The 13364-nt window shown below is 44.1% G+C and overlaps 4 protein-coding genes across 4 annotated transcripts; 3 read left to right on the forward strand and 1 right to left on the reverse strand.

Annotated features, from left to right (window-relative positions):
- Window positions 1-805: 805 nt before the first annotated feature.
- Window positions 806-1510, reverse strand: AO090102000652 (ribonuclease III; the record flags this gene model as incomplete). The annotated part of the gene is made up of 1 exon (XM_001822742.3): window positions 806-1510. The coding sequence occupies one exon, from the start codon at window positions 1508-1510 to the stop codon at window positions 806-808; it is 705 nt and encodes a 234-aa protein (XP_001822794.3).
- Window positions 1511-3377: 1867 nt separating this feature from the next.
- On the forward strand, window positions 3378-5090 carry AO090102000651 (U2 snRNP complex subunit CUS1; the record flags this gene model as incomplete). The annotated part of the gene is made up of 2 exons (XM_001822741.3): window positions 3378-3434; window positions 3483-5090. 2 exons carry the CDS (start codon window positions 3378-3380, stop codon window positions 5088-5090), a joined length of 1665 nt encoding a protein of 554 aa, XP_001822793.1.
- Window positions 5091-7956: 2866 nt separating this feature from the next.
- On the forward strand, window positions 7957-8868 carry AO090102000650 (uncharacterized protein; the record flags this gene model as incomplete). Its single annotated transcript, XM_001822740.3, has 6 exons — window positions 7957-7978; window positions 8028-8086; window positions 8138-8204; window positions 8273-8478; window positions 8531-8781; window positions 8832-8868. The coding sequence occupies 6 exons, from the start codon at window positions 7957-7959 to the stop codon at window positions 8866-8868; spliced, it is 642 nt and encodes a 213-aa protein (XP_001822792.1).
- Window positions 8869-9875: 1007 nt separating this feature from the next.
- Window positions 9876-11261, forward strand: AO090102000649 (uncharacterized protein; the record flags this gene model as incomplete). The annotated part of the gene is made up of 5 exons (XM_023236736.1): window positions 9876-9924; window positions 10160-10222; window positions 10277-10298; window positions 10884-10977; window positions 11172-11261. 5 exons carry the CDS (start codon window positions 9876-9878, stop codon window positions 11259-11261), a joined length of 318 nt encoding a protein of 105 aa, XP_023091896.1.
- Window positions 11262-13364: the final 2103 nt, after the last annotated feature.

Here is a 13364-nt window from a genome sequence, read left to right on the forward strand (position 1 = left end):
AGACTTAATCAAAAGAATCATCTTTACTATCAACCAACTCTACAGCCATAATATAGTATTAATTTAGTGTAACTATTTAATATATTTTTATAATTTTAAGATTTTAAAGATTTAGATAAAATAAATAAATTTAATAATACTTTAATCTAAAATAGATTGATTAAATATCTAGTTAAATAAATAGATTATAGATATAATTAATAATAATAAAATAGTAGTTAATTCTTTTTTATAAAAATCTATTAAATAATATATTTAATTATTAAATAGATTTATAAAAATAAACTAAGTCTTTTTTAATTTTAATATTTAATATTTAAATTTGATAATATAATAACCTAATTCAAATATTAATAAATTTAGTTAAATTATAAATAGAATAATTTAATAATCAAGCCGATAGATTATTAGTAATAATTAATCATTTAAATAAATAAAAATTAATAATAATAGAAACAGTAATTAAATAAAAATCTAGATACCCCTGGATATACTACCAAGCTGTTATAATCGGGAGGTAGTTAATAGTAAAAAATAATCCTTCTAACCAAGTCTCCCTGTGAATAATATACATTATTGTATGGTTGCTCCTAATGACCAACAACGCAATTAAGAAATATATGAAAAACACAACATATTTATTATAAAGACAGAGTTTAGAGAGTTATAACAGGTTACAGAATTAGAATCAAATAGATAAATATATAGTTAGAATTTATATAATAAATAGCTAGAGCTGGTAGAATAGTAATCCAGGATTGTACTGTGGCATCTATTTATTTTTATATTTTTGCCACATGTCTGCTTAATCTTTGGCTGCTTCATAAGCTCTTTTGGCACAAGTAATCTCCTCTACCATTGGCTCATTCGATAGAGCTTGATGTGCTGCTTCATTCCCTGCGATGGTCTTGTTAGGACCCTGGCCAGATCCAAGATGTTTATTGTTCCAACCCCATCCAGTAAGATATACCCCGACGAAGAAAGTCTGCATCCCCGGGCCTTGCTGAGCTGGAGGATGTTCATCAATATACCGCAATTTGATTCCCTTACCCATGATCTTTCTAGCAAGTAGTTCCTTCGCATTCAAAACGGGTTTTTGAATGCCAAGTTCCGACAGCTTTGGAAGCCATAACTGTGTCAGCCAATTCTCAACCACCCTGTAGCCATCAACTGGATGAGATATGATAGCTGCGGCTACATATGCCTCGAAAATATCTGCTCTGGTCTTCGTCCACCGTTTTGACTGCCTCAAGTAGTCCTGTGGTACTGCGGCTTTTCTGTCAAGACCATATCCCGCCGCATACTCGGCGAGAGTTTCATTCTTCACCAGGAGTTCTCTGATCTGTGAGATCCGCCCCGAAGGAATTTCCCGAAACCTTTTCCATATAAGCTTCGTAGCAATGAGTTCTATATAGGCATCTCCGAGGATTTCAAGTCGATCGTAGGTTTTCTCGGTATCGTTGCTCACGCCTGGATGCGTGAAAACAGCTCTTTCCAGGACTTTATCCATAATAGGAGGTAGCACGGGCAAAATTCCTTGCGTGCCTACTGCTCCAGCTGAGGAGTCAGCCGAAGTATGGCTATTACGAGCACTTCCAGTTGATAAATGGCTCTTTGCGCGACGTAGGGCCTCCTCAAGCTCAAAAGTTGCCTTGAGGATATCAGGGTTAACTTCGACATCACAAGCTTGTAGGTAGCGATAATCTCCAAGAGCATCACTCAGAAGATCTGATACCACACTAAAACGAGATCTAATCCCGTCCCTGTCCAAAGCATTGTTATTCAAGTCCGGGCTATCAACCTTGAGAGGTCAGTACCAAATAGAACCTTCTCCTGGATCGTGCGTACCTTCACCCTGGCTTTCTTTGTATAGGTGTTAGCAGAGGCTGAGAAAATGGACTTCCTTTTACGGTCCATTGTGGAAGTGCACTATAGTAATAAAATAAGCAGTATTCGAATGCCACATGCCCTGGAAAAATACCAGGAGCATCATATCACGTGATCATAAACGGGCGATAAGCCATCATGGTTTCATATTGGTGTTCTTATCCTCTTTAACTCATATGCCCAAATATGGCAGCGCCCTACAGTCGTATTCTGGACCTTACCAAGGTACTATCTCGCACACAAGCCGTGTCTTTTGTACAACCGAGTGTGAACTGATATTAATGCTGCTCGCAGGTCCAGTGTCGTATCTTTTCACTTAACTTCAATCCGCAACGGTTACGACTGGGAAACAAGGTCCTTCGACAGCGGCTTCGTGGCCCAACGCTTGCAGAATGGTATCCGAAAAAGGCTGTTTCTTTCCGTGATTTACAAGACAGTTATAAGCCTCTCGGCTTAACCACGTTCGATGAAGCAGAGGATGATAGAGAGGAAGCGATCCAAATGTATGTTATTACTGCTCCTCTACTCCAACGTGCGCTCATAATTACGGATTAGTGCGAAGCTTCGAGGAAAGGGCCGGCCAAAGAAAAAGAGAACAGCCGCTGGTAAGCCACTGAAAGGGATGCCGTCCTCATCCTGCGGTTGCTAATCTATATGTAGAATCGAGATCCGCAAAGAAGAAGAAATAGGAGGGAAGGACATACATCCTATGATCTCATGTTAAAAATAATAATCTTAAATTTTTTTTGTATTATATCTCATGTTGCAGTCCACGTGGGGGTTATTTCGTTCTTCATCAGGTTTTATCTAGGATATTTACAGATGCTCATTACTCGCCTTTGGTGTTTGTGAAGTCCTCGCTTAGCCCGGTCTGTAACCTTACATGCTCAATGGGGATTGAAATCTTAAAGAATGGCCTTTGTAGGCTTGGGTGTGCCCCATGCAACTTGATTTTCATTATCCCCAGAATATTTTTTCCCAGTGTACGCGCTCACGGGTTTTTTACTGGATCAGAAAAAAACAAAGACTACATAGACTCGATTTTGGAACTCAGATATGCTATGATGGATTACCTTTTTCATCAGATAAATTTTTTAAAATGAGCATTCCTCGCCTTATTTATCATATGTCAAACGCCTCATCGCCCTGCAACCAGCTGGGTAAATAGTATGAACCTTATACGCAGCAATATTTGATGTTCCAATCAATGCTCTTCAATACGGACTATATCAACGTTTTACCAACCACAGGGAAACCTCCGTATCGGCACGTGATATGCCGGCTGGTAATGTCACAGAATGTCATTCCGGAAACCACGACTCATTTTACACTTGAACTCAAAATTAAATACTTTGATCAAAGAATCACAGTACATTGACTTTCACTCTCACTCCCTACTTGTTTAGGTGTTTCTATGCCCCATAGTGCAAGACAAGTGAAGCATACTAGGTTGCCGCTCGCACATATCTCTTGTTCAACGGCCTTTCATAATGCGGCCAAGCAAGAACCAATTGAGAAGGGCAAGGAAAAAGGCCTTGAAATCGCAGGTCCGTTTGTCACAGTCCAAACCTCGAGAGTAAACTGACTTTATCTAGGCTACCGAAGCAACACTCGATGAATCACACACAAAATCTCAGACAGAGGTTACTCTATCGACTGATGTCTCACGAGGTAGTAGCCAGCAAGGTCATGATGCTGCATCTCTAGATCTAGAGGATCCGCTATGGCAAGCATATAAGCATATTATTAATCGATTCGATGAGGTCGGGGATACCTCAACACCGGCAAAAGAGTCTGAAAAACCCGAAATCTATTTTGATGATGATGATGAAATCCCGGATGAAGAAGAAAAGGAGCCCAAGCTCTCAAAAAGAAAGCGCAAGGAATTGAACAAGCTTTCTGTCGCTGAACTGAAGGCAATGGTTCGAAGACCAGAAATTGTCGAGTGGACGGACACTTCGGCCCCCGATCCTCGGCTTCTTGTACATATAAAATCCCACCGCAATGTTGTCCCTGTTCCTTCACATTGGTCCTTAAAACGAGAGTACCTCTCTTCCAAGAGAGGGATTGAGAAGCCGCCTTTCGCGCTGCCAAAATTTATTCAGGAGACCGGGATTTCGGAAATGCGCGATGCTGCCCTAGAGAAGCAAGAACAAGCGACACTCAAACAGAAGCAAAGAGAGAGGGTCCAACCAAAAATGGGAAGACTTGATATCGATTATCAGAAACTATACGAAGCTTTTTTCCGATTCCAAACTAAGCCGGAACTTACCCGCTATGGCGAGGTTTACTATGAGGGTAAGGAATACGAGACGAACCTTAGACATTTACGGCCGGGCGAGCTTAGCGCTGAGCTCAAGGAAGCCCTCAATATGCCACCCGGTGCGCCCCCTCCTTGGTTAATCAACCAGCAGAGATATGGCCCACCCCCATCATATCCAGCCTTGAAGATTCCCGGTCTCAACGCGCCGCCCCCTCCTGGTGCCATGTGGGGATATCATCCTGGTGGCTACGGGAAGCCACCAGTAGATGAGCACAATCGTCCTCTCTATGGTGGTGATATTTTTGGTGTATTGCAACCGCAACAGACAATGCAGCAAGGCGAGCCTGTCGAGAAGGATCTCTGGGGTGAGCTACAAGAACCCGAGCCTTCTGACGAGGAGAGTGAAGATGAAGATGATGAGGAAGATGAAGAGGACATGGAAACGGGCGTCCAGACTCCTAGCGGACTTGAGACGCCAAGTGGGTTAGCATCAGCTGTTCCCTCTGAGTTAGCTGGCGAAGAGAATGTTTCGGGGGAATTTGACGTGCGCAAGCACTATCGAGGCACACAGACTGAAGAGTCTGTAAGTCACAAGAGCGCTTTTCAAGTTATCCCAGAGCGACAAGCCAATGTGCGGGGCTTCTTCGGTGGCGAAAGGGTGTATGATCTTGCTGCGCATCCAGAAAACTTGGCGGTGCTTGGTGCTGATGAACAAAATCGGAAGCGCAAGAAACCCGGCGACGTTGATGTCTCTATGGACCCAGATTCTCTACAGTCAAATGAGGGATTTAGCAAAGAAAGCATTCGAAAGCTTTACGAATCCCAAAGGCAGCAGGAAAACAATCCTAGTTGGGGATTCCAGGAGGATTTAAGTGATATGATTGCTCAGGAAAGCCGCAAAAGGCTCAAAAAGGAAGAAGAAAAACGGAACCGCCATTGAGATCACTGTCAATCCGCCAGTTTTACCATACAAGCTTTACAGCACCTGTACCAATGCAGTCATTGTTCTCGGCCTATATCTCTTAAATTACAATTATCTATAGTCCTTACCGAAGAACAGAATAATGTCTACTAATCTTTCATGCTCTTCTTGACTAACTTTTCTGAAAGCAAGGCCGAAAGCGCAGTAGCTATCTAACAAGGGCCATGACTCTACCACACACAAGTACTGATAGTGTGTTTGACTTCTTACATTCTCCAACCTCTCTTAAGCCATAGCAGACTGGCCAGTCTCCAATAATCCTTGATAAAAAGTGTAGTTCATCGAGTATGAGTATGTTGGGCTGCAGAGAGCGAGAGAGAGAGCAAGCAATGGTATGCTTGGACTAACATCCTAAGGTCAAAAACATTGGTGGTTCAGTCATGTGATAGTTGCGCTTCCGGAGAAGACAAGCTCCTGGTCCAACCTGCTTTCAAGCGCAGCTTCTATAAAACATTTCTTCAATAGCTACCTATTCATGGTGATATTGTCTACGCAGATTTCAGTAGCCTTTACGAATGATTGTCTGTTTGTCTCAGAATGGACTGGGATCGCAACAGAAGGTCTGGCATATGAATATGTTACGCCACATCCCCCTTTTACCATTTCTATTCTCCACTTAGACCTTATATCCAGTCTCTTGTCTTGAAGCCGGGGCTAACGAATTACTCATAGATTTGATGATCACCGTGGCGGAGAGAGCTATCGCCCAGCAGGTCCTCGTGGTTACATTAGACGCAGTAGATCGCCACGGAATCGTTCCCCTCGTCTAGTGGCTGATACATGGGTACCATCCTCAAGTCGGTCATATGGTCGCGGACGCAGTCGTTCACCTCCCGCCTTTAGGGGTCGCTCATCCCGGAGCCCGTCTTTCTACAATAGAGAGAGCGGACCTAGCTCATACCTGAAGACATGCTCCCCCCCAAGAAGGTTCTCACCCAGACGCGAAGGACGACCCAGGTCTCCTGCCCCTGCTTCGTGGCGTTTAAGATCACCGTACGCTGATAGTCGACCTCGTGACTTCTCCCGGAATCGGAATATGTCAAAACGGCTTCGAGATCCATCACCTAACCTAGATTTTAGACCAGTCAGAAGAGAGCGCCCTGCGCTGACTGCGTCTGACCAGTACACGAGACCAGCTTCACCTTCTAGGCGTAGCTTGTTGCGAGATAATTACGCTCGTGGACCGATGGTCCCTCGTTCTCGAAGTCCAATCCAAGAGGGTCGTAGGGACCGCCATGCAGAGAATTATATAGCCCAAAGACGACGATCGCCATCTCCGCGAGGAGTTCCTTCTGCATACATCTCTGCCCCTGGATCTGTTTCTAATTCGAGACGGTCATCACCATTTCTAGACAGGACCAGTGCTTTCCAGTTCGACAACAGGGTTCGGTCACCGGCATCTCAGCCAGTTCCCTGTCGCCGCTTATCGAAAAATTCAGAACACTCTCCGTCCCGTCACGAGCATGCAACATTGAGCAAAAACAAGCCGAATAAAGACGACGCAGGACGTGATTCTCCGCTCATGGATGGAGCAGGTTGCTCTTCAGAGAAAGGACCGGAATTTGATACTTCGGGTCGGGTTCCTTCCCTCGAAACACAGGGGAAAGACTCTAGTGAATTAAATCAAGCACACTCTGGCAGAGTTCCAAGCTACCCAAGGGCATATAGCGCAGCACAGGACCATTCACCGCCATCTGGTCCCTCCCACGGGCCCAAGTCTTTGTCCTCGCAAACTCGCAGCTCAAATATCTCGCTATTATCGGCTCCCACTCGTCCTCGCGGAGGGCCGAGCTTCAAGGAAAACGTTTGGACCGGTGCTCCCGCCCGCCGTGGGCCCATGTCAGCTGGGTCCTATGGGCCGCCGACTGGCCCGCGCAGCGGCCATACTCTGATGCCAGGGCCTGGTGTGGATACCCATCGTCATTCTACTTACCGGCAAGGGAGTGTTACGGGAGTCTCTTATCCTCGCACCCCGAGGTACATGAATCACCTTACGGGCCTTTCTTCGATTATATCAGGGGGGAGATGCCTCCCATCTGACTTAGATGCCCTCACGGAAAAGCGCCTTTCGCAGTTAGACGCAGACAGGGATCGGCTTATGGAGCAGATTGCAGACACACAGAGATCAAAACGCGTTGGAATACGAGACTGGGACAGACTAGATAGAGACAGCTCCATTTGCGCTTTGAAAAGTGAACTTGCAGAGGGGCACCTGCAGCGAATTGCGGATGGCGAAAGCGCACATGTTAGCGCGATCTTCTGAAAGTACAATGCTGGGAATCATTGTCACTCAAGGATGAGAATTGCTCATAATATGTTAAGCCACGTGAATTTCTGCCTTTTCGTTTTCTTACTGATACAAGGACCAACAAATGAAGAATAATGACAAGGTAATAAATAAACTCAAAAAAAGCGGGGGAGAGAGAAAGGGGGTAGGGCAAAAATTAAAACATACCTAAATAGTCGGCGACGTGAGGGGAAAAGGTGCAAAGGAGTATATAGTTTGTATTTGATTCAAAAAGGAGTTAAAGTATACCTTGCAGATATAATTACGGCATCCAGAGCGCGCTGTGTGTGGGGCGGAGAATTTGCTTGTCGCGCCTGCTTGTTGTGGCTTCGTGTCAACATTGTTCAGGGCCTCCTCCCCAAAGGTGCGACTAATTATGCTCCGTACCAACAGTGGAATTCACTGGTTCACTTCATCGCATGGCAATTGATTATAGGAGATACTTAAACTGTTATCAAACAATTTTCACTTTCGTTCACTATATAATTGGTATCTCTAATTGATCTAGACCTACTCGGCTTATATTCAAAAACCATAATGAATATCTTCAGGCTTTTGGGTGAGTGCATTGTGATACTATCTTGCAATTGTTCTAACATTTGAACTAGCTGATTTCTCGCACCTCGCGTCTATTTTTATTCTTCTACATAAAATGAAGTCGTCCAGTGTATAGTTTTCCGCTTGCCACTTGTAGTGCTTAATCTAACCCACAGGTTAGAGCTGTTCTGGGCTGTCATTCAAATCACAGGCTTTATATTTGATGGTTTTTGTGACTCGCTATCTTGGTAAGGGCTCCATATTGTCTTCCCCATCTCACCTCGCAAGACTTCTCTAATTCTTGCCAATCTTCTAGATCTCTTCTGGGCCTTCTCCGAATCCCTATACAACACGACTTTCAAGATATTGTTCATTGGCTCATCAGCTTATATTATCTATCTCATGCTTAATGACTATAAACCCACACATGATCCGAATATTGATACATTCAAAGTTCAATACCTCCTCGGGATCGGTGCTTTGCTAGCTCTTCTCTTCCCACATGACTATAGCGTCTCCGAAGTTAGTTCCTCAATTACTTTGTGACTCCGTGCGGGCTTCTGACAATAGCAAGGTTCTCTGGACGTTCTCGATTTGGCTTGAATCTGTTGCCATCCTCCCTCAGCTCTTCATGCTTCAACGTACTGGCGAGGCGGACACCATAACAACACACTATCTCTTTGCATTGGGACTATACCGCGCCCTCTATATACCCAATTGGATCTATCGCTACTTTGCGGAAAGCTACTTTCAGCCAGTCCCTGTTGTTGCAGGCATCGTCCAAACACTCCTATACTCGGATTTCTTCTACATCTACTATACCAAGTAAGTTACTCGAGAATCTTGGAGCCCGAACACGAACTAAACATGAGTAGGGTCATGAAAGGAAAGAAGTTCTCACTTCCTGTCTAACTATCGCTGTAAGACGGAGTTATCCTTTTGCAGGCGGGCTTGGAAGCAGTTATCAATGTACTTTTTGGCGTTTATCATGGTTATGTGGTGTATCTCAACACGCTTCAAAACGCTTGCCTACGTTTCTATTTTGATGGATTTAGATTGTATGTACATTTAGGGTAGTTCGATTGATTATGTCAGAGGCGTGCCATGGTCGAGTCGGTCCGACAATGTCTGCAGCTTTAATCGCGAGGGAAATGGAGTATTACGATCAATTCCCATCAGAGTAAGACCTTCGATACGATCATATAGACATAATATAAAGGAGTATGCTTACAACGGGCAAAAAGGACTTAAGAGTTGCAAACTCGTTCGAGAGAACAAATGAGGGCTACTTCATTGTTTAGGCTAGAATATGGGACAAACTATGCGTCTTAGACATCTTGGCAATGAGTGGCCCACGAATCATGACTTAACACATGGTTAGTAGTGTTCAGTTACGTACTTCTCCAATGATCACAAAAGTTTTGTTGAGAACTGCTAAAGTTTACTTGAGAAAAGACATTCTTTGTATTAGAAGATTGAAAGAGCAGGAAGAGCAGTAAGAGCAGTAAGAGAAAATAAGAGAAAGAAGAGAAAGAAGGAAGAAAAGAACAGAAAAACAAATAAACCAAGTTGTCGGATTGTCGGGGCCACTCCAAACTCGTTTGACGATTCACCGGTCGGATGGGGAGCTCTAATAGTCTCGATGGCTAGATGGGCCAAGTGGAGAAGTGAACCCCGAATTGTAATTGACCTGTGACGATGGGTCTGGGAGGTCCCCATGGAGAGAGTCCAACACCGAAACTGAACTGGGAAGTGGGGGTGTTGCTTTTGCAAAGCCGTGCCCGGGGCTGAAGCTTGGCCGTTGGTGTATACCCTTTGAACTCTCCGACCAGCTATTGTGACCATTAAACTGAGTCAAGAAGTTCGCTTGTGGCCTGTCCAACGGCAATTGGACGTTCAAACTGGATTCACACCTTGATATGGGTGGTGATGGAAGTTTCGGGGAACGAGATACTATCTCGAGACGGGGTGAGCTTCTTCTTGAATTAGGAGGAGTGAGGCGCGAACCTCCCCGGCGAACTTGACATGTCGGACATATTTTAACAAAACGCGAGATGAGTTCTTTAGGAACCCTTTGATGATGGTCAACGTATGCTTACAGTCAGTTTTCATTGGCTAATGATGACTGGGGATACTCTCCAAAAGATAGGTCTGGAAGTTGCAGACATATCGTTTGAGAAACAGACAGACGTACCATGAATAGATCTGCCGCACCTGAGCAGATGTTTTGTCTCTACCACCGTGTTGGCACTGCTGATGTGCCCTGGTAAGAATCTTGAAAAGTTTCTCTCGAATAGCCACGGGCTTTCCTTCATGACAGATCATTTTCATGCACTTGAAAGGTATATGTGCATCAGCAATGAAGTTCTTCAACCTGGTCAGGAGATAATACGGACATCTGAAGTCCCTGTACCAACTACTTGAAGTTTGAACATCTTTTTGACCCAAAATCTAATGTTTTCCATTTAGCTGATGCTAACATGATCATTGTCTTGGTGAAAGGATTGAAGTAAGGTAGTAGGGATGCTTTCAGCCACAGGTAAAGGACAGGACAAATTCATACCGAAACTGGGCTGATTCCACAGTTGTATCTTTGGGGTCTAATAAGACTGTCCTTATGTTTCTCGCCCTTTTAGCATGAATCAATGCTTTGTCTTGCTTCTTAACCGAGAGGTCGTCGACATAACTAGAATAGAACACCCCGCATAAGACTTCTCTCCACTAACAACACCAAAGTGGATTCTTTAGGCGTGTAGATTACTTACCTTCTCATTAGTTGATCGAACTCCCGTACGTTTGGGAATCCGTCCAGTGGGGGAATAACTGGCTCCGATAACATCGTATTCTCGTTTCGAGAGTCTTGACTTTCAATATCTGTCTCCCCAAGTGCATCACGGTAAGGCAGGTATCTTTGGGACTGGAAATAGCGTGACGGTGCTATATACTGTACCGACTGTTGAGGGTGGTGGTGGTGGTGTTGTAAGGCCGTATGGTCAGGGGTTGATGGCACAGAGTGCACAGGTAAGTGGTGAGAAGACAAGTGCTGGTTGTGAGGTGATATGCCCGAATGGCTATATGGAGCACTGAATTGGGAAGTATATGCGCTGAAAGACTGAGACGGGAAATGATATGAGCCAGAGTCGTTTACGCTGAACTCATGGCCTTCCCCTTGGCTATACGGAACAGGTAAGGCAACTTGCTGGTTCATGATGTAGCTACCATGGCCCTCATTACTTCGCCTTCCAGAACCACTCATAATGACTTTCGGTTTGGTCTTCCTCTCTTGTTGGCAGTGGGGGAGTTAAGAACTTCCCAACTTGATGTATGCGCAGATTGATATGGGCAATTCCACTGTAGAGTGAAGCAATTCGTACTGCTCTCCCTATCATCCAAATATATATTTAGACGGAGATGGAGAATGTGATATAGTAGGGGTGAAGTTTCTATAAGCCAAAAATCCTCGAATAGTAAGGGTGCGGCCTCTGAGAACCTTGGCGATGATACAAGCTCTTCAAAATGAAGCACACACTGAGGTAGTGTCGGAGAAAAGTATCACACAAACGCGACAGAGGAAGGTGGAGAAGAAAGAGGAGACGATGGAAGACTTAAAGCAGACACAGAAAAACAAAAGTGATGAAGGTGCAAATAGAATATAGCTCGTATACTATGGATCCCAATGATGGCGAGCGGGCTCCAAGTCTCAAATAAGGGAAGAAAAGCCTGGGACATCCCGTAAAAGGCCACAGTGAGAATGACATACAGAGAGCTGGTAGGGTATATATGTGCAAGACCATAGCACCCTACCCTTGAACGATGCAAGGTAACCTCCAAGAAGTCCGAGGCATCGGCGACAGCTGACAGATTCCAGATTTCCTGGGGAAAAAAATGCTTTGAGTATTATGGACTTTGACATAAAAAAAAAGTAATATAGAGGAATAACACGGGTGATATAGCATTGAGGCTAAAAAAGAACAAAGTCCAGAAAAGACTTTGTAAGGTACCTCCTGCAGAAGAGAGGAAAAGAAAAGGAGGATAAGCAACTATCACATCAAGAGCAAGATACCGCGAATAAGATTGGCAAATCAAAAAAGAAAAGAAAAGGAAAAGAACGAAAGAAAGCGAAGAAGGCTCGTAGATGGTGAGGCCAAAGAACTTGTGGAACCGACAAGGTTAATCAGACAATCAAAGATCATCGTTGAGAATTGGACAATAGAAGATAGAAAAGGAAAAAAGAGAGAGAGAAGGCAGAAAAGAAAAGAAAAACACATAAAGAAAAAGGAAAAAGGAAAAAGGAAAAAGGAAAAAGGAAAAGGCACAGGGAGAAGGGAAGAGAGTAGCTTTGGCAGTCTCCATGAAGCCTTTTCCTTCAGTGGCACAAAGACTTTCAGAGAAGAAAATGCATTCGGGGACATAAAATAAAAGAGAGAGAGAGAGAAACAGAGAAAAGAAAAAAGAATTCAGACATGCTAAGACTCTAGGGCTCTGGGGGATGTGTGCTGGTGATACAGTTCAGGTCTATCGTATTTCCAGCAGCTCACTTGTAACTCCTCAGGTGCTTGCGTTGCAGAGCAATCAATGGTCCATGTTGTGATTGAGGACCAAATTCCACAGCGAGGTACCGCTTAGCTGAGAAGTATGTAGGAATCACCTTTATTGGCTGTACTGAAGAAGTCAACCCTTGCTCTCACCTACATGACGGGTATCTGTGTCTCTTTTCCATTCAGTCACTTCCCTGCTTCTTACGCACCGCTCCTTCTTCATTGCATACTGACGAGCACTCATTCAGGATGAAGAGACCAAGAGACAGTGCATATCTGCCTTGTCTCGGTAGCACCTAGCAGCAACTGATCGTCTAGTACCCTTCCAGTGATGCACTGCTCCGAGTGTTTCGCCTCCTATTTAGGTTAATACATAATCCAATAAGATGGAAGCGAAGCCTCTGCGCAGAAGCCCATTCGAAGCCCCTTATTAGTTTCCTGGGGAGACCCACGCATGAAGGAGAAAAGTAACCAACTGTGTATGTACGTATGGTCTTATCAGGCAGCAGTATACATAAATTCTAGGTCGTGGATACTGTAATTTAGGTAGTACATGTTCGCAGCTAGATTGTGCCCGGTGGAGTGAGATATTTGTAGAATGTACGTAGAGGAAAGGTTGTTGTAGAAGGGTACAAGATTACTAGAACCCATTTATTGTTCAAGCCCTTTTTTTCAGTCACCGCTCCGTATGGTAAATATTGCATGTTCTGTACATATGTAGACTGATCAGCTTTAATGGAGTGGATGGGGACCGAAGCAGAGGAAAATAAACAGGAAATGTATCTATATGTATCAAGTACAAGTCTCATATCTAGGCCATACTCTGTATAGGCTATGGTTATGTTTATGCTACAGAGTAGAGTCTCTTTA

This window comes from Aspergillus oryzae, chromosome 4 (genome assembly GCF_000184455.2).
Source record: "Aspergillus oryzae RIB40 DNA, chromosome 4".
NCBI classification, from domain to species: domain Eukaryota; kingdom Fungi; phylum Ascomycota; class Eurotiomycetes; order Eurotiales; family Aspergillaceae; genus Aspergillus; species Aspergillus oryzae.